The sequence below is a fragment of the Amblyraja radiata genome, chromosome 5, assembly GCF_010909765.2.
Source record: "Amblyraja radiata isolate CabotCenter1 chromosome 5, sAmbRad1.1.pri, whole genome shotgun sequence".
Lineage (NCBI taxonomy): Eukaryota > Metazoa > Chordata > Chondrichthyes > Rajiformes > Rajidae > Amblyraja > Amblyraja radiata.
Genome location: NC_045960.1, coordinates 65,843,222 through 65,864,110, shown reverse-complemented (window position 1 = coordinate 65,864,110; position 20,889 = coordinate 65,843,222). Strand labels below are relative to the sequence as shown.

General features: G+C 38.6%; 1 protein-coding gene across 8 annotated transcripts in view; it reads right to left on the bottom strand.

Annotated features, from left to right (window-relative positions):
• asxl2 (ASXL transcriptional regulator 2) overlaps positions 1 to 20,889 on the bottom strand; it is a 174,130-nt gene that overhangs the window by 75,961 nt on the left and 77,280 nt on the right. For 3 of the 8 annotated variants that reach the window (XM_033021421.1, XM_033021423.1, XM_033021427.1), the window contains one exon: positions 2,530 to 2,638. The exons of 2 other annotated variants lie outside the window; for them this stretch is intronic. In XM_033021421.1, coding sequence (XP_032877312.1) covers positions 2,530 to 2,638 — 109 coding nt within the window. Of the gene's footprint in view, positions 1 to 2,529; positions 2,639 to 3,578; positions 4,342 to 12,665; positions 13,285 to 16,995; positions 17,677 to 20,889 lie in introns of those variants that run through there. 3 more of the 8 variants (XM_033021425.1, XM_033021426.1, XM_033021424.1) reach the window with 3 other exon arrangements.

Sequence of the window (20,889 nt, the reverse complement as noted above, 5' to 3'; positions counted from 1 at the left end):
TGATGACTGCTGTGGTGTGTATTTCTAGAATTTCCTGTTATATTTCATATTTCTAGCATCATAGTTTTTTTGCTTCGGGATCAATTTGATACATGTTTCAGTGCAAGAAATCAATTATGAAAGATTAATCTTAAATAATAAATAAAATAAAAACATAGCACATACCTGCACTTACCTTCTGTATCACGGCCAGTAACCTCCTTCAAATGAACAGGTCACAGAATATATGCCAGACATCCCTGGTATAACGTTGAGGGGGGTGGTTACAAAATGGCAGCCAGCCCCTCGGCTTGGAGGGTCAACCCCAGATGCAGCTTGGTGTTTAGCAGTGGAGAGGGAGGTCAGATGCATAATATACACATGCACTGGCACTGGACCCCCAGCTTGTCCCTGAGCTCTTTGGTGCAAAATGCAGCAAGTCATCAAGGCAGACATGAGCTGGCAGTTTTCTGTGTCACCAGCTAAAAGCACGTTCAAGCCGAACATTACTGCAGACTGCTGTTTAAAATCTTCTTCATGAAACAATTACAATTAGTAAATCACAGCCAGCAAAATCCCATGGGACTTCTTATCTGGTATAGCCAGTTTGACAGAAGTCCTCTTTTATCTCCCATTCTGGGGAGTGGTTGAATTAAATATTTGCCAATCTTAAAAAAAGTCCATTAATTGTTGCACCCCAACTATCTAATTATCTCACCCACTTCCAAGACTTTAAAAGACTACAGAAACTAAGTGACTGACTTTTCATACTTTTGCATTCCTGCACAGATCTTACACTTTCAGAGATCATAAACCTGCACATCAACTTCGATATGAAGAATAAATTGATTAATTTGTTGTCAGCTGCTTTTCATTTTCATTAGTATATTTTTCTAACCGTACTTGTCTTCAGTTGGTCAAGAATAATTGAGCAAGGCTGTCAAATTAATTGTATCATGGTAAAATTTGAATTTATATAAAAGTTATGAGAATTTAAACAGATAAAAATGTACTTGTGGTTGATCAATTTCCTCGTCACATTAAATGTAATTTAATACATATTTCATCACTGCATCGACTGAATAATTCGGTTGCCACAGTTCCACTTATCAAATGTGCATGGTGTCACATAACATGTCGGATGTAATGCAGTTAAGTGGGAACAAACTTAGTTGCTTGCTCAATCTTGTGCCATGCAAAAGCTGTAATAGTCATCTAGCCACTGAGGTTTGCAGATGTTACAGCCTTCATTCTTCCTTGTCAGAATGACCCAGGTTCAACAGTGCTTTCCAACAGCACAGAGAAGAAAGCAAAATATAGGCACAAAACGTCATTCTCAAACATGCAGTTTGGTAATTGAACAAATTTTTAATGCCACTTAAAAGAAACTGGTTGTTTTAGTATTAACAGTGTCGTAAATCATGACCATCGCCCATCGAAACAGTCATTTTAAATTGTTCAGGTTTTTAGATGTTTGAATACCCCTCATCAATCAAACATCAAGCACTTTAAGCAATAAGGTTTATTTCCATTCCTGAATCACTGCAACTTTGCTGCCCTGGGACAGACCAAATATGAATCAAGTCTGCAAATCATACTGCAGTTTTAGCTGAGTAGTCTATTACACTTGACAAAGTTGGAACTAGCCAAAATAATTTGAAAAATGGGAATCTAAAAACAATACTGTTGGTTAGTATTCATGTCATCAGCTCAGACAATCTAGATTATATTTAAGCGTTTACTGCCATGAAAACTTTTGTTTCAAGTTATGAACCATGTGAGAGATGTCTCAACCCAGTTCATAATTTCATAAGACAAAGGAGCAGAATTAGCCAATTTGGCCCATCGAGTCTGCTCCACCATTCAATCATGGCTGATCTGTCTTTTCCTCTCAACCCCATTCTTCTGCATTATTACCGTAACCTTTGACACAGTCACTAATCAAGAACCTCCGCCTCTAAAATACCCAAAGACTTGGCTTCCATAGCCGTCTATGGCAATGAAATCCACAGGTACACCACCCTCTGCCTAAAGAAATTCCTCCTCAGCTCCTTTCCATACATACGTCCCTTTATTCTGAGACTGTGCACTCGGGTCCTAGACTCTCCCACATGAAACATCCTCTCCACATCCACTCTATCTGGACTTTTCATTATTTGGTGAGTTTCAATGAGACCCCCCCCTCATCTTTCCAAACTACTAGGCTAAAGTAGTCTAAATTAAACTGTTCCTGGTAGGTACAAGCCCCAAACATATATTCCAAAACGATTTCTCAGGGAAAAAAAGGGTTACACGAAATGGAAAAATTAGCACTGATAAGAAAGTTGCTTCTTATATTACTCTGTATCAGTCATATTTCATCAGATCTGAGATACAATGCAAAGATGCTTGTGGACTGCTCAATGCCAAAGTGCTTCACTACCCCGCATTACTGTTCATTGGCATGTTCAACAGTAAATGCAATATAACACAAACTGGTAATACCTAGAATTACAGCAGATTAAAAAACAATCTCCAAAGAAAAAAAATGTTTCAAAGTTAACAGCTCACCTTTAATGTGTATACTCCCATACGACCAGGTACTTTATAGAAAATACCCTCTTCTCCCCTAGAATTAGTGTGAAGCATAGCATTCAAGCAAGCCAATGGAGAGGTGCCACTAGAAAAAATACAAACATCTATCAGTGCATGACTAAGATACATGGAACATTCGTTAGCCAAGATTTTAGGATTAAAAATACTTTGAAGTGTATTAAAAAATAAAGTTCGACAGGGTTATTTAATGCTTTGTTCTTTAGCCAGAATTTGACTATATTTCATGACTTCTCTGGTAAAATGTTCTGAATAATCACAGTGGAGTTAGAAATGTACTTTGCCTTCAAGGGTGCAACCAATGACATTTCTTTTTCAGAAGTTTGGGAACTGTTTGATGCTCTTTCCCCGTCTTTTCTAATTTCAGCAGAAGGGAAGAATGTAGCAATCCTATGTCAAAATGACTTTAATATATTAAACACAATATAACAATATAAGATTTCAGTAACAAACTGCCATAATATTTTCACTGAAAGGAGTAATACTCCTTGGATTGTACACATTGGCTGACATAATTTAATCACACTAATTCCTTTGCTGTCAACTTTAGTGCAAATTAAATATATATATGTTTCCTTTGGAACTGCTAGACACCAACCCAAGTTTCCTGGTAGTGGACCCCAGTATACTGCTGAAACCATCATCCTTGCCTCAGTCACTAGCTGACTCACCTTTTCCTGGTCATCCTCCCACCATGGCTATTGTCCCCAATTTACAATTATTTTTCTTCTCTTGGAACTCTTTTATTACCTTGTCTCTACCGCCTCTCTAGTTTAGTTTAGTTTATTTTCACATGTACAGTGAAAAGCTTTTGATGTGTGCTAACCATTCTCACCACCCAAAGCTTACAAACTTCATACTGGAATTCTTAATTTTTCTGACCTCTCTGACCATTCCCACTGCCATTTTAAGCATTCCTATATAATAATCCTGTGAAACAACATGGGATATATTGTGACGTTGAAAGTGCTGTACAAAGATAGGAAGCAACTATTCAAAAAACTCACCTTCTTGATCAAGCTTTGCCAATACTTCCTAATATCTTCAATGGCTTGATATTTGTTTATGACTTGTCACTTCTCTGTGTCATTTATTTACATTAAAATGCAAGTTGTTCTTCTCTCGTACGATTCAGGACAATATTTAAATATTTTCTGGGTGGCTACCAGAATGAGGAGCTTATCGATGCAAAAAGTTCCGGCAGGAGTCAACTTAGCTAACTCCGCCTCTCCCTTTTGTTTGATTTATTACTATTGAAGAGTTCAACAATTTTTTTCCATTTGCAATGATATGTTTACAAGACAATGAACGATGTTTCTATTTTTACACACCCATGGAAATGCTGTGAATTTTCAATTTCAGTTCCAATAGCTACGTTTTATTTCCTTTGTTTCATTTTTTTGGGGACATTGTATTTTCCTGATCAGCAAATGTATTGAAGCCTCCATAGTATCTGAGCATATATAATCACAAACAAAATGTCAGATGATACAAATCTGAAATAAGACAAAAAGACATGCCTGGCCTGATTTAAAGTCTTCAGCCAGAAACATTAGCTCTATTTCTCTCTCCGCCGATGCGACCAATGCAAAGTATACCACCAAGTTTTGTTTTACATTTTAAATGCAACTAGTTAGACTACGGGAGACCGTGAGTTTCTGAATCAACAAGGAGTGAACTTTTGTTCGCAGTTAAGTACTACATCCTGTTGGGTGTGTTTGCTTTTGCTTTTCAGCAGTTCCTCGGCTTTGTTGATTTTCATAGGTTGACCTAAAAAATGGAATGAAATGAGTCATGTTGGCACAAGCTGCAGTCAAATTCTTTCCATTCTCTTTTTGTACAGGGAGAAAGAATCAGCAGATAAATTGCTTGATGTTTTCATATTTTACGCAAAGGATTACACCCAAAACATTATCTTTTGATGTCAGTTGTTGGCAACCAAGATTGTACCTCCTGCATTTTCTACTTTTATCTGATTTCCCCCTCCGCTTTTAAGTCTGCCCCTTTTCAACCACTTCTTCCTTTATGGGAGTCACATCAACTGAATTTCAACATATAATTTCCTACATGCTGCTTGCAGGGATGGGGCTTTAACATACAGTTATGGATTATCTACATCTATGTACCTTCTTAAAATAAAACACAAGCCATTCAGCCCAATTAGTACATGCTAATGTATATGCTCCTCTGGTCTTTCCATATTACTTATAACTCTGTATTCCTTTATCCTTCGTCTGCTTGTTGAGATATTCAAGTTTGCATGAGAACATTGCCGTACAGGTACAATGGAAAATCTTGCTTGCAGCAGTATCACAGGAACATAGATTCAATCATATATAAATTATACATAAATTATGCATAAATTACACATATATAATTTATAATAAATAAATATGTATATATTTTTTATTGTCCATAGTCTTGCAAAAGGTGGGTCATAGCGTTCCAATGTCAAGGAAGGGTTAAGGTTGTGCAGGTTGATGCAAGAATCTGATAATTGCAGGAATGTAGCTTTTGCTGAAGCCGGTAGTGTGGGAAAATAGACCTGTATCTCCTGCCAAATGGTAGAAATGACAAGAAGGCATGGCCCCTATGCTGACGATCTTTGATAATACGTACCGCCTTCTTGAGGCAGCACCTCATGTAGATTCTTTTGATGGTGAGGACATCTGTGCCCATGATGGACGGCTTGTGTCCACCAGTCTCTGCAGCCTCCTGTGTGCTGGAATTGTCGTACCAGGCTATAGTGTAACTAGTCAGGATACTTTCTACAATATATCCGTAAAAGTTCATTAGAGTATTTAGATATGTACCAAATCTTTCAAAACTTTTAAATCGATGCAGTCGAGCTTTCTTCACGATTGCATCTAAATGCTGGACCCAGGACAGGTCAATTCCTAAATTATGCATTATTTCTGCATTTTATTTATAAATATGCAGTACTTGACGATTTGCTAGATAGCTACCGGCCCATTCTACAGCTTTATTAATGTCTTCTTGCAATACAGCTGCTCCTCGACCTACGATGGGGTTACCTTCCGATAAACCCATTGTAAATAACGCAAGTCGAAAACGCATTTAATACATTGCGATCACGTGACCGGAAGTGACGTGCAGCTTGCTGCCGTTGCCGAGTATTTGCCGATCATAGAGTCGAAATATCGTAAGTCGAAGCATCGTAAATCGAGGAGCATCTGTACACATGAGTCATCGTCATCATTGAGAAAGAAATCTGCTCTCAATTTTGTGTCATTGCAAATTTAGAAATTGCATTTTTGTAACCACTGACGACATTGTTATCATAAATAGTAAACAATAGTGGCCTTGCAGCAATGCAAATGGAACCCTTTATTCCACCCTTATCATAAAGACGGCCGTATTTATTACTTGTCGCAACTCCATGCGTGCTATGACATGGTTCAGTAAACTATACGGCGTTGTTGACAAATAAACATTTCTGCTATAATACCCTTGCCTATTTCTTCTGTTACAACACCAAAAATTGAGTCTTTTGAAATTCATGCTGCCTATTCATTATTAAACTACTAGCACTTACTTACATGTTTTTTAATTTCTTCTTTCATAGGCATTTACATTCATTATTTTTCCATGATTGTCATTAAGCCGACTAATCTATGGCAGCCCAGATATGTGCTAGATACCTTTTCAAATTTAAGTGTTCAGTTTGTGATCTGCCAGTTCTTTGGCATAGCAAACAAATTAAGGTCATCTCAGATTCCCTCTAATATTGTTTGATTAGGTTCTATTAAAAAGCATAGTTGAATAGAAAGCAATGTGCTGGAGGAATTCTGTGGAGGGAATGGACAGGTGACATTTCAGGTCAGGACCATTCTTCAGATCCGAAACTCTGCTTTTCCATTCTCTCCCCAAAAGATTAATGTCTTGCTTTTTGTTCAAGATTCCAGCATCTGCAGTCTCATGTCTTTTCAAAATAATCAAACTGGACCAGTTTCATCTTTTTCCAAGGATGAATAATTCAATATGTATCCTACATGATTTCTAATTCCATCAACTGCTCCATGCCATGTGCATACATCAAAAAAATTGCTGATGTAATTATTTATTATTTGTGTTACTCAATGGAAGCTGCATTGTATCTTGTCCACCCAACTGCCCTGTTCCCATCCTGACTGTGAAATACTTGTCCACATCTTACGTTTAAAGCTTTGTGCCTTTGTTCCTTCATATTTATATTTCCCCTTTCCTATATTACCTTTTAATTTTTCACCCAAACTCACCCATCAACTCAACAGCAGGACCTATCTTTCTGCCTCTTGACTCATTGCTGCAACACAGGATACCTATGTCAGACGCATATTTATTGGCAATAGTTCGGCCATCAACACCATAGACCCAACCAACCTCATCTCCAAAGTATCATTTCAGGATGCATGATAGCTTGGCCCAAGACCACAAGAAAAATTGCAGAGAGTTGTGGACATAGATCATTACACAAACTAGTCTCCGCCCCCATCCCCACCTTGCTTCACCCCAACCAAATTAATTTAGCTATACTTCAGGCTGCCTTGGGCCTGCAACCAATATAATTAAGTACAATTTGCACCCTGGTCATTCTCTCTTCTTTCCCCCGTCGGGCAGAAGATACAAAAGATCAACCAGATTCAGTAATAGCTCCTTCCCCGCTGTTATCAGACTAATGAGTGGTCCTCTCGTAAGCTGGGGGTGCAATCCAGATACCTCATTGCAGTCCTTACACATATTTCTAGCTGCACTCTCTCTGGGACTGTATTACTCCAACATTATATTCTCTCTCTCGAGCACTTTTCTCTTTGCATTACTTGCTGTACGTGTAATATCTTGATTGTGCACTTGCATAGTATGATTTGACTGGATAGCATGCAAAGTTTTTCACTGTATCTCAGTGCACTGAACAATAATAAACCAATCCCCATCTTTTCATTTTCAGCTTTGTCATTTCTTCAGCTGTTACCTACATATCTCAGGCTCCTTCCCTGCCATCCATATTTCTCTCCGATGTTTCCCATGTTATTGTCTTAAAATGGATTATAGCTACCAAATATTCTGTCTGATTTATTACCCTATTCAATAGATTCACCAGCAATCTTTTTACATATTGCGTTGGAAAAGGCTCCTGCAGAGATCACAAAAACATGCCCTAATCCCTTTAACTTCATGTTCCATCTCATAAATTGGGGTTAAAATCTTATGATGATTGTAATTTTTTGCTTAAGGATTTCCAAATATGTCAGGCAGATTGTGGACTCGTAATGAGTGCGATTGATCTGGCAATATTTATTATTTCCACCCACATGGCTTCCATTCTATCTTATTGACAGCTGCATCTCGTTTTTGTCATCAAAACTGCAACTCCATTTCCACCCACAATAATTCACTCTCTTTTTGCAAAACACATTTAAATCCTGATGCATTTAATCTCAGTCCTGACCTTTCTGCATGTATATGTTATTGGGGCCAGCAGCATTACCTGGCTTCTGCCATCGTATAATTGGCTCCAGTTCCTTATTTAATTATAGGTATTAAGTGTCCTTTTAAATAGATTTTAATTTCAACGGCAGATCTTCTCATTTATTTACCAGCCAAATCACTCGCTGGCTGTCTTTCTTAATTTGGTCACCACCATGCTCTCCTTTCTTATTTCATTTCGACCTCTGCTGGTATAATTAGAATAAGCTTGGTGAAAGAAAAGGTTAGAGGGAAATCAGTGTGGTGGACCGGGATTGTTGATATTTGATGATTTGATTGATGATTTCATGGCGGCCTTTCATGTGGCAAGGATAATCATGATGCATCTCAGGTAGACAAATGGCCTTGAAGGAAGGGGCACATCAGAGTCGGGTGAATGGATCAACTCAAGTGTGGTGGTCCCAATAATTCAAATAAATTGTACTGTTTCTATCAATCCTTATCATATGTGGGAGGCTGTAAAATTGAGTGTGAAGGCTTCCACTTTTATTAATCCAATTAAATCATAGCCATTCAAATCAATATTTTCAATATGCAGGTAGACTGGGAAAATCAAGTTGATTCAGGACCCCAAGAAAGAGAGTTTGTAGAATGCCTCCGAGATGGATTCTTAGAGCAGCTTGTAATGGAGCCGATCAGAGAAAAGGCAATTCTGGATTTAGTGTTGTCCAATGAACCAGATATGATAAGAGAACTCGAGGTAAAGGAACCGCTTGGAGGTAGTGATCATAATATGATTAGTTTTAATTTGCAATTTGAGAAGGAGAACGTTAAATCGGAAGTGTCAATGATGCAGTTGAACAAAGGGGACTATTAAAGCACGAGAGGGGAGCTGGCCAAAGTAGACTGGAAAGGGATCCTAGCAGGAATTACGGTGGAACAGCAATGGCAGGAATTTCTGGGCATAATCTGGAAGACGCAGGATCATTTCATTCCAAAAAGGAAGAAAGATTCTAAGGGGAGTAGGAGTCAACCGTGGATGGCAAGAGAAGTTAGGGATAGAATAAAACTAAAAGAAAAGATGTATAACACAGCAAAGAGTAGCCGGAAGCCAGAGGATTGGGAAACTTTCATAGGACAACAGAAGGAAACAAAACGGGCAATACGGGCTGAAAAGATGAAGTACGAAGGGAAGCTGGCCAGGAATATAAAGAAGATATATTCTTTAGATATGTTAAGGGAAAAAGAGTAGCAAAGTCAAATGTGAGTCCCTTGAAGGCAGACACGGGTGAAATTATTATGGGCAACAAGGAAATGGCAGAAGAGTTGAATAGGTACTTCGGATCTGTCTTCACTAAGGAAGACACAAACAATCTCCCAGATGTACTGGGGGTACATTTAATGGGGTAGAGGAACTGAAAGAAATTTTCATTAGGCGAGAAATAGTATTGGGTAGGTTAATGGGACTGAAGGATGATAAATCCCCTGGACCTGATGGTCTGCATTCCAGGGTCCTCAGGGAGGTGGCTCTAGAAATAGTGGACGCATGGGTGATAATTTTCCAATGTTCAATAGATTCAGGATCAGTTCCTGTGGATTGGAGGATAGCTAATGTTATCCCACTTTTTAGGAAAGGAGCGAGAGAGAAAACAGGGAATTACAGACCAGTTAGCCCGACTTCGGTGGTGGGAAAGATGCTGGAGTCAATTATTAAAGAGGTAATAATGGGACATTTGGATAACAGTAAAAGGATTGGTCCAAGTCAACATGAATTTATGAAAGGGAAATCATGCTTGACTAATCTTCTGGAATTTTTTGAGGATGTGACAAGTAAAATGGATGAAGGGGTGCCAGTGGATGTAGTGTATCTAGACTTTCAGAAAGCCTTTGATCCTGCACGGGAGACTGGTGACTAAAATTAGAGCACATGGTATTGGGGGTAGGGTGTGACATGGATAGAAAATTGGTTGGCAGACCGGAAGCAAAGAGTAGGAGTGAACGGGTCCTTTTCAGAATGGCAGGCAGTGGCGAGTGGAGTGCCGCAAGGCTCGGTGTTGGGGCCGCAACTGTTTACCATATATATTAATGATTTGGAAGAGGGAATTAGGAGCAACACTAGCAAGTTTGCGGATGACACAAAGTTGGGTGGCAGTGTGAACTGTGAAGAGGATGTTAGGAGGTTGCAGGGTGACCTGGACAGGTTGAATGAGTGGGCAGATGCATGGCAGATGTAGTATAATATAGATAAATGTGAGGTTATCCTCTTTGGCGGCAAAAACAAGGGGGCAGATTATTATCTCAATGGGGTTACGTTAGGTAAGGGGGAAGTGCAGCGAGACCTAGGCGTCCTTCTACACCAGTCACTGAAAGTTGGCTTACAGGTACAGCAGGCAGTGAAGAAAGCTAATGGAATGTTGGCCTTCATAACAAGAAGATTTCAGTATAGTAGAGAGGTTTTTCTGCAGTTGTATAGGGCTCTGGTGAGACCACATCTGGAGTATTGTGTACAGTTTTGGTCTCCTAATTTGAGGAAGTCTTATTCAAATGATCATAACATAACATGGGACGGTTTGACACGGGACACGCGCTGAGGGCTGATCATCCTGCAGCGGGCCGCCCTTGTGGAGGGTGTATAGTGTTAAAAGGCCGAAACACCCAGTGATGCAAGGGTACACTACTGATGATGTGTCCTGTGCCCAACTGTCCTGAAGGTTACCCAGGCCAAGATATACGTATCCACTCCCCCACCCCCCCCCCCCCCCCCCCGCCCCCCCCCCCACAGATGTTGAGCGTCTACCACTCTCAACAATCAACGAATGTCGTGAAATGCTCCCCACCTATTGGCACAAGGGACTTCTTAACATCTTGTCCTGTGTATTTGATTCTCAGAGTACTGTATTCCAGAGAGATTTTAGTTAACAACTCATTCAAAGAATGCAAGAAGATTGGAATACATTCCCACAAAAAAATTAAAACACATAATTAAATTCAAGAACAATACATGATTACTTGCTTCAATCCATGAGAGCAGGAAACATGAAGCACTATAATACAAAAGTAAAACCTGGAAAAAAGTCAAGGACCGGGTCACAAAGAGAGGGGTTTGTCTCATGCCCTGTCAGGACAAAAAATGACTGTCTTCCACAAAAAGAGGTTGAAGTTCAGAATGTTGAGGAGTAAGGTACAGAATCCAAAGTGGTCAAAGCCTGAAGTGCAAAGTGTCATTGCTAAACATAATGTCCTGGATCTTGAGCTGAGACACAAGCCACCAGAGCTCACTGGTGAAGAGTTACCTGTCCATTAAACTTACTGCCAACTTGAGCAGGCACAGAATGAAAACGTCTGCAGGCAAGCTGCTGCATAGGCAGGCGAGGCCCTGACATTCACTACAATTCTACAACCATTAAAAAAGTGACAAGAGTAATTTAAAATGAAAGCACAATACCAGAAAAACATTATCAAATGCACTTAAGCCAAAATTATTAATTTAAAAAAGTTTTTTTTTCCCCTTCACATGGAAAGCCTCCCTGCATACACTAAAGCCCAAAACCAATGCAGCTTAGTGGATAGATTTCCTGGCATAAGTGTTGGAAAATGAATGGAAGTTTGTGTAGCCCCACTGGACCATGCAGTTAGAGATATAAAATAATAATTTAAAATAATATAAAACATGCCCCACAATGAACACTTCAACCAAATATTTAGGCTGCTGACAGTTAATGTGAGATTAAAATATAATACTAATTCTATAATTAGTGCTCACACAATTCTATGATTTTTGGGTCTCAATCCTTGTTCTATGTAAAAATATGTAGTAGAGCTACACACATGCCATGGTAGCTGCACTAACCACAGCAGAGATTAGGATTTTGCCATCTCATTCACAGCTATCCATCCCCAAACAAGACAGATGAAAATGTAACATAAATTAAAGATTTGTTTTATACAAGGACACAATATGCAATTTAACCAATTCAATACTTGAAATGGTGAATTAAAACACTAATTAATGTTCTTCACAATTATGTCACATTTCCAAAATATTACTTTTTTTTTTAAACTGAAACTTCAACAGGACACCTTCTCTTCCAGAAGTATTAACTGTCATGTCCAAATGTCCATGGAGCTTCAAGTGAAACACTCCTCATTCCAATTTACTGTCCAGGGAAAGTCAACTTGATGGAAGAAAATCTAAACGTATTCTGATATAAGGAAGAAAACCAATTTTCCACTGTTCTTTTTATTGCTAACATCTCCAGCACTGATGTATGCTTACACTTTGTGCAGGTAAATAGAGAAATTAAAGAACATTTTAAATACATCCCTGTCATTCGCAATATAAACAATTTTTCTTAGTGAGGATGCCTCTCGTCAAAAAAAAACAAATCCTAGCTGGTTTCCTTATTGCAGTACAAATTTCCACCAGCTATCAAGTATACCATATAACCATATAACAATTACAGCACGGAAACAGGCCATCTCGGCCCCACAAGTCCGTGCCGAACACTTATTTTCCCCTATACGGCAAGGAATTTCGCAATGATTTTTAATAACATGGTACATTTCATACAAAGATTACTCAACATGGTATAAAGATGTACATACATATTATTGCTGCTAAAAATAATCAACCATTGTTATAAGCATAAACAAAAATTAAAACTCACAGCCTGTTGAGAGGCCTGTAGCACATGGCAAGAGGTACAAAACAAGTGTGCCTCCAGGAAAAAAAGTGAAGTTTGAGAGACTTGCCACTCCATGCTGGGCATGCAGTGACTTGACAGCAACATTTAGAGTCACAAACTAATGAACATCACAATGTATCAAAAGCCAAACAGAGCAGCCACACACTTCAATGCACATCAAAATAATGAAACGAATGGCCATGTTCTTCAAAGCCAATAGTGCTGTGAATACTTTCAAGTTTTCTCCCTTTAACATATGATTGATGAGGTATAGTAAAATGTGCACAACAATGACATACATATTCCCGATACAGAGGCCTGTATTTTATTTTAAATAACTAATTTATTTTTTCTGATATTAATCATAAAAATAAATTCAAATGCCAAAGGGGGAGGAGGAGGAGGCAATAAAAGGAAAATTAGATCAGGTATCCCCCAAAATAAATGGATTTACACAAAATTGGAGTAATATATATTAATAAAAATAACGCATCTAATGTCGACCTTCATTTCCTCTTTATGTGTTCATAAATCATTTGTAATTAACGCCTGTAGTTTAAGTATTTAAATAGCACGTTAAAAATGAAAGTTCATTTCTGATTTTTTGATGTTATAAATGTATATGTAGCGCTAATCATTATATTAAAACTTATGCGACATAGTCAGTAAAATTATTTCTGGATACAGATCATGTCAGAAACTGCCTGTTCCCCAAGGAGTGTGCTGTATCAGTCCTTGCTGATACCTTTAGAATTGCCATGTAATGACAATTGAATGTCTGAAGAAGGGTCTTGACCCGAAACATCACCCATTCCTTCTCTCCAGAGATGCTGCCTGGCCCGCTTAGTTATTCCAGCATTTTGTGTCTATCTTCAGTGCAAACCAGTAACTGCAATTCCTTCCAACACACATAATGACATGATTTGATGTACCTCTTGGTCGTATATAGTTAGGGTTGGAAAATTTAAGAATTTTTTAACAGCATGATACGGCCAAACAACATTCCAGCCCAAGAAACAAAACATGCATTTCCTCCATTTCCCACAAGTCTGCTCTGATCTTTCCTTTCCAGAGAGAATAGATGCAGATTTCCTTCGTCTTCACCTTTAACCCCACCAGCCTCTGCATCCACCTTTGTCTTTTCCGACAGCTCCAAGGGGATCCTAACACCAGCCACATCTTTCCCATTCGGGTTTCCACAAGGACCACTCCCTCCGTGAATCCCAGGTTTGCTCACTCCTTTCCACCCACCTCTCCCTGTTTTCCTGGTACTTACTACTGCAATCATAGAAAGTGCAACATTTGTCCCTACACCCCCTCATTCACCACCACCCAGGGGGCAAAATAGCCTTTCCAGGTAAGGTAGATTCATCTGCACTCCAACAACTTGGTCGATGGCATCTCAATCTCATGATGTGGCTTCTCTACATTGGCCGAGACGAGATTACAGTTTTGCAGAGAAACGCTGCTCTGCTCGCAATGTCCATCTTCAGCTTCCAGCTGCAAACCATTTCAACTCTCCTTCCCATCTGTCCTCAACCTTCCCCAATGCCACTGTGAGGTCAAACACAAACTAGAAGAATAGCACCTCATATGCTACATGGATACCCAATGGTATGAACATTGAATTTTCCAACTTCAGCTAACTCCAGCATAAGGCCCCCCCCCCACCCTTCTCCCCACCCTCTTGCTTACATTTGGGCAGATTACAACAATATATGCATTATTAATGCAGCAAATTAGGAAGAAAATTGGAACAACAAAAATGGCACTGCAAATTTACAAATTGAAATTCCTCAGCATGAATTTTGTGATTTTTTATTCGGAATTCCTAATTTCTAATCTGAAATTTTCATTTCATTCAACTGCTTCGTAAGACTTAATTTTAATTTTTCATTTTTATTAGCACTTCAGCACCGCAGAGACTGCTTTCTCAACTCATACATTCTACAAAAAGAAGTGGTTTTAACATTCAAATATTTAGGTATCAAACCTGTATGGCTATAACATTGTTATGGACAGAGGTAAATTATGAGAAAAATAATTCTCTTAAACTTATTTCCATCTCATATTTATGCATTTTTCTACTTTTTTTTCAGTCCACTCGCAATTCTCCAATGCCGCTTCACATATTATGGCAGGCAAGTGGAGAAAGCTGATATAACAGGTCAGATTGAGATGGAATGTGTAATAGAGGATGGTGAAGTGGTGCATGGTTCAGAATAAATGGTCATCTGTTTACAGAGTCGAGAGGTACAGCATGGAAACAGGTACTTCAGTCCACCAAGTGTACGCTGACTATCAACTACCTGCACCTTAAGGGCAATTTACAGGTCAATTAACTTACAAGCCCACGTGTCTTTGGCATGTGTGAGGGAACTGGAGGAAACCCATATGGTCAGAGGGAGGCCATGCAAACACCACACAGGCAGCCCCCGAGGTCAGGATCAAATCTGGATGTCTGGCGCTGTGAGCTCTAGCTGTCTGGCTCTACCAGGTGTGCCACCGTTTCTTCACAGTGAGGGCGAAGAACCCATAGAGAGATGAACAGAAAGAAGTTGGATAGGAATAGAGAGGGAGAATGAGTTAGGTTCAGGGCATTTAGGAGGGAATGGAAGGAAATGGTGAATAGGTCGTTTGGTTTCATAGGCAGTGAGAGTTGAGTAACTAGGGCCCAACTGGATCTTCATGGGAGGAGGAGGAAAAAGCCTCTTCAAGAAATGGATAGAGTTGAAATAGTCCTTGACAAGAGTCACTGGTTGTCTCCATGGATGTGGGGGTGGGGACATTGGAGGCAAATTAGCTTCTTAATCAATGGAGGCGAGTTGCTCAAACTCATAGAAAAGGGACTTCACCTCCTCTGGCATTATGCATTTCAAGTGTGAGCCACAACTAAGTTTGTGTTTGATGGTGATTATGGGGGTGTAGTCCCCCCGAAATATCTTTCTGATCATGATCCATTGAGCATGGGTCTTTCCATAACATGCAGCAGATACCTTCAACAAATGGTTCTACAAGGTATCACACCAGTCGATGGTAAAAAAATGTCTGATAAATAGAAAAGGTCTGTCTACTTATGCCAATCAAAATTTTGAAAAGACTAACTATGAAAGTCTAGAAATTGGTCCAATTCACCTCATATTTCTGAAGGAGACAAAACTATGTACACCTGCGAGGATTGTTATTGGCTTTCATTCTCCCACAACCCATTTCTCAGTGCCTTTGCAGCCCTGTGAATTTAATAGCTCGAGGCACATCTCTTGCAAACGTTGTTGAATCTAAGATCATATACCTGCAACACAGCTGTTGCCAGATCTGCTGACTTTTTCCAGCAGTTTGTGCATTTATTTTGTACTTTGTTTTTGTATTACTGTTCCATTACAATCTTGACTTGCATGTTAACTGAACGGAAATGACCAAGAACAGTTCAAAGCAATGCTGCTGAGTGATTCTGAGGTCAGAGCAGCTGTGTAACCAGCCATTGTTCTACATTACTTGCAGCTGCTACAAGCACACTATTACATCAGCCACCCTGTTAATATAAAAAAACAGCCATTCTTTCAAAGTTACCATAAAGACGAAGCACCCTTCAAACCACATCAACAGAGAAGAAACAGTCAGAGAAGAGACGCTTCTGGTTCTTTGTAAAATTACGTCCCCCCCAATACCACTCCCGATAATAACCATAAGAAAACTAAACCTAGGATTTAGGCACATATTTTTAAAGCGGTATGAAATTTTACTGGAACACACATGAACCCAAAGTTGGAATAGACTGTTCACCTGGTGGGCTTACTCAGTTGTATCAGAACTGAATCTTCTCCAAACTGATTTTTAATACGTTATATAAAATAACTTGCACCAATATCCACAACTTCAACATTTTGGCAGTTTTAAAATGGTTATTTCTTTATCTCCGATGTTCATAAAGGCAGCTCAGCAAGCAGTTGTGCTAAAACAAAGCTCGTCAACTCAACAAATGCCAAGCTCAAGCAGCCTAAATGAAGATAGGGAAAATTACAATAACATCACCAACAGAATAATAAAAAAATATATAGATATATGCATAGAAAACAATAAACAAAGATAAAGCATTAATTTTCAGCATGATTTTGTAGTTACTATTCATAGGCTCCTACTGATGCTGGAAATGGTTCAAAGAAATGTTACTGCAGTTCAACGAGATACTCTACTCTCTTCAGATATAGCTGCGACATGAACGGTCAATGTGAGAAGTGCCACAAAAATACATTTAGAATTGTTATCCTAATCATTGCAAGATAAATATTTATAATTTAAAAAAAAAACTTACCTTAGAATTCCAAGTTAGAAATACACAGGCCAACATTTAGAACCTGGTATGTTATTAACTACTAGTTGTAATGTTTCACATAGAAAAGAATAGACACAAGGTGTTAACTGACAATTTTGTTACTGTGGATTCAATTAAAAGAAAGTCAGATGTGTGTCGACTTGTTTGAAGAACCAGTATCCACACAGCTGAGTAGTCATTTTCTTGGCAACAAGAACACATCTCATTCTCTCACACACAACCAAGCCTGAATGAAAAGCTCATAACATTCTTTGGTGCAGCCATAATCCCCTTAGGAGCAAAAGGATCAGGTTTCCCTGAAATATTGCTCTGATAGCAGACAAAGATTACTAAATTGCTAACATTTCACAATGTTGCATCATTAAATTCTATTTTACCTGTAATATAGTTTCCTTTGTATAATTCAATTGGAATATCATTAATGTATTTGAGTCAACAGGCACAGCTTCCACACCCTGTGTTAAGTAAACTAGTCCATGATGAAGATTGCTGCCCACTGACATAATTGCCTGTTGCTGAGAGACTCAAACATAATCCTATTTAATACACTATTTCCCATAATTCCTGAATTATGCATTGAGTAATTTTTATTGCTTTAGAACCCAATTTGATTCAAAATGGTTTTCTCTAAATAAGAACAAAACAATTATCTTGCCGATGTTTCTGGAAGAAAAACACTGGCACGTTCTATTTACATATTCCAAGTGTCTTTTGATTCAGCATTGAAAAACTGATTACTCAGATGAAGGCCTCATTTAACTTATGTTTTAAGTTTTTCTAGGCATTTAAACAGCGAGGATGTCAAGAGCGTTCCAGAAAATATGAAACATGGCTGACTTTCTCCAGTGAATCCATATTTCCAATCCTACAGAGCTACAATATAAAGTATGGCAAACACATCTCCTCCATTGAACTCTCAAGCTCAAGAAAGAGTTGTGTGGGTAACACTTCGCTTGAAAACACAAACCATAATCTAATTAATTAGGTATGTTTATTAATTGCAGTGGCAAGTGCATTTCCCAAAATCGTCTGAATGAAGTAAAGACAATAACAAAACCAAAACTTCCTCTTGAGCTCAAACATTTAGCAGAAAAACACGGTGCCATATTGACCTACTTTTAAATGGACTGCATTTTAGCCTTTTCGGTTTCTGATGTGTTCTTTACCTATTTTTCTAACTTCCAATTTTGTTTTCCCTCCCAATATTAAGATCTCAATTAGAATATGATGATTACAAGTATGAAATTATATGATAGTATTTAGTATACATTAGTTTATACGTTTCTTTTTTTATGATTTTGATAATCCATCAGGTCTGCTTCTGTCTCCTCCCGTAATATGACCTCATCTCTACCACATTACCATGTCTGAGCAGGCTGACGACTGCCTTCATTAATAATCCAAGATTATTAACCCCTTCATTTTCTCTCTTAAACGATTTCCCAAGATGGTCTGAGGAACAAATGGACTACAATCTCCACCCGACCAACTTCAATGTAGTGCATTCTGCTTAAACTATATGGTCTGTCGCAACAGTAAAATTGTCAGCTTCACCACTACAGCTTCTGACAGTTGCACAAATACCATGAGAAAAACAAATTTATAAGTTGCGATACCCTGGTCCTGCACTGGGTGTGGTGCTGTAATTTTTACCAAGAAACAACGCAGCATCTGTGATATTTTACGTGTACTTCAATTCATCCTTTCCATAAAACCACTGAAAATGTAATGACTTGTTGAATGAGTAACCAAATGTTTAAAGGCATACTGATTAATAGTTGCTCCTGAACAACCACTTCTATCTTGACTAACTCGTTTTTTACGCCTGCGGTCGAACATCACTGTAAAATCCCGTTGATTTCGTAATTTAAACATTTCTTAGTAACTTGGTGGATGATCTTTTCAGATTCGCCAATCAGTCATGTACGTGCTTTAATCTCTCAAACTTCTTCCTTCCGTCTGAACATTTCCACTCCATGTGGTTGCTCAGCCCACAAGATGAGTTCAGCCTAATCTGAGATTCCTGACATCTGGCACATGACAGGGAAAAATCTACCCTCATTAAGGCTTTGTGGCCAAGTTTCTGGGAGGACAGCAGGAAACTCTATCTCTTTCAGGACATAGCAGGTAGAGATCATGTGATTCTTCACGCCCACTCGGCTAGTAATCAAAATCATGGCTTATCTCCCACCTCGGTGCCATTTTCCTACACAGCCCTCAAAAGCTTTGATTCCTTTAATATCCTGAAATCTATTTATCTCTGTTCTGAATGAATTTCATGACACAGCCTCCACAATCTCCTAGGGTGGAGAATTCCAAAGATTCATCACCCTCTGAATAATGGAATTTTTCCTTGCCTTGGTCCCATATGGCTCACTTACCCTTTATTCTGAGATCATGACCAGTGGTTGTAGTCTGAAATAAAAAAAACTGTGGATGCTGGAAATCAGACATAGAAGCAGAAAATGTTGCAAAAAGTCAAAGGATACCGAGTATTTTCTGTTTTTATTTCTAGTCTTTATCGCTTTCACCTTAAGGAAACATCCACCTCACATCCAGCCTGTAAGTATTTTGAAAAGAGGCCTCCTTTTAATCTTCTAGATCTTAGAGAAAATCAGGCACATCTACTCCATCTCCTCATACAGCAAACTACCACCCCTGCAGCCTGTTTTTGCTGCACTCCTTTTACTGCTAATACATCCTTTTTTTGTTAGGAGAACAAAACTGAACACAAGAAAATTTGCCACTAAACAGAAACTTCATGCCATTGTTAAAGAAAAGTCGGCAGATATTTAATTATATAATTTATTTGGCCATAATTTATTTGCACGTGTGACAGTGAGCACTTCTTATCATGAGTTCCGCTCTTTATTTACACAAATAAAAAGAATGGTGTATGTATCTACCCATTCGTTGACAGTCAAAAAAATGCCTGTTTGAGACTTCATTGAGGTGCACCCCAGGCAAAATATATACAAGTGCGATTGAAGAAGACATTCAGATACAAGAATCTTTCACCCTGCCATCATGTACTTATTTTCATTAAACCATGCTGCACTACCAAAAATCTGTGGCTGGTTTGCAAGCAATTGTGAAAGCTCATTTAAGCAGTATTATTTTTTTATTCATTTGCACTGGGGCAATAGAAGGGGAAGAGAAGAAACATAGTTTGAAGCTTTTTGCAACATCATACAGGGAAGTTACAAATAATCACCCCGGATGCAGTCAAGCACGTAATTGTTTTTTCCACAACTGATTTCATCTTGTTCTTCAATAAAAACACTAACCTCTTTATTGTTAAGAAGCTCACTGGTTTTATCTAATATCAATGTAATTAAATAAAATGCCAGTAAGAATGGATCTCCGAAAAATAGACAGCAGCTTGTAATCTGGGCTTGTCAAAAACTTCAAGCTTTTATTATCATAAAAATACCCAGTGACCGATGCTACCCACATCAGCTACCCAGGGGAAATGGTGCTTATTATAGAATTTGATTATATTTTATTTATACATTTACAACCAAAGATGAGTGCATAAATCTGACAATAACCACAGGCCTATTAAGCAATTCATAAATATCCATTGCCCGTGGAAGCAACTGCAACTCCAAAGCAGGCCACACTAAATGAACCTCACTCCCTGGACAGAGAGCCACTCACCCGTTCCATCAAAGTAACAACAGAATAAAAATGAACATCACTGTAATTGCAATTACTTTGTAAATTAAAGTCTTAATAATACAAGCAATACAAAATGAAATGTGCTCCATACTGACAACGTGCAGAAAATCATAATAGCTAGGTAAATATCTAGGTTTTGAATTTCACATTTCAAAGAAGGGTGTCACAGGTTATGCGGAGAAGACAGGAGAA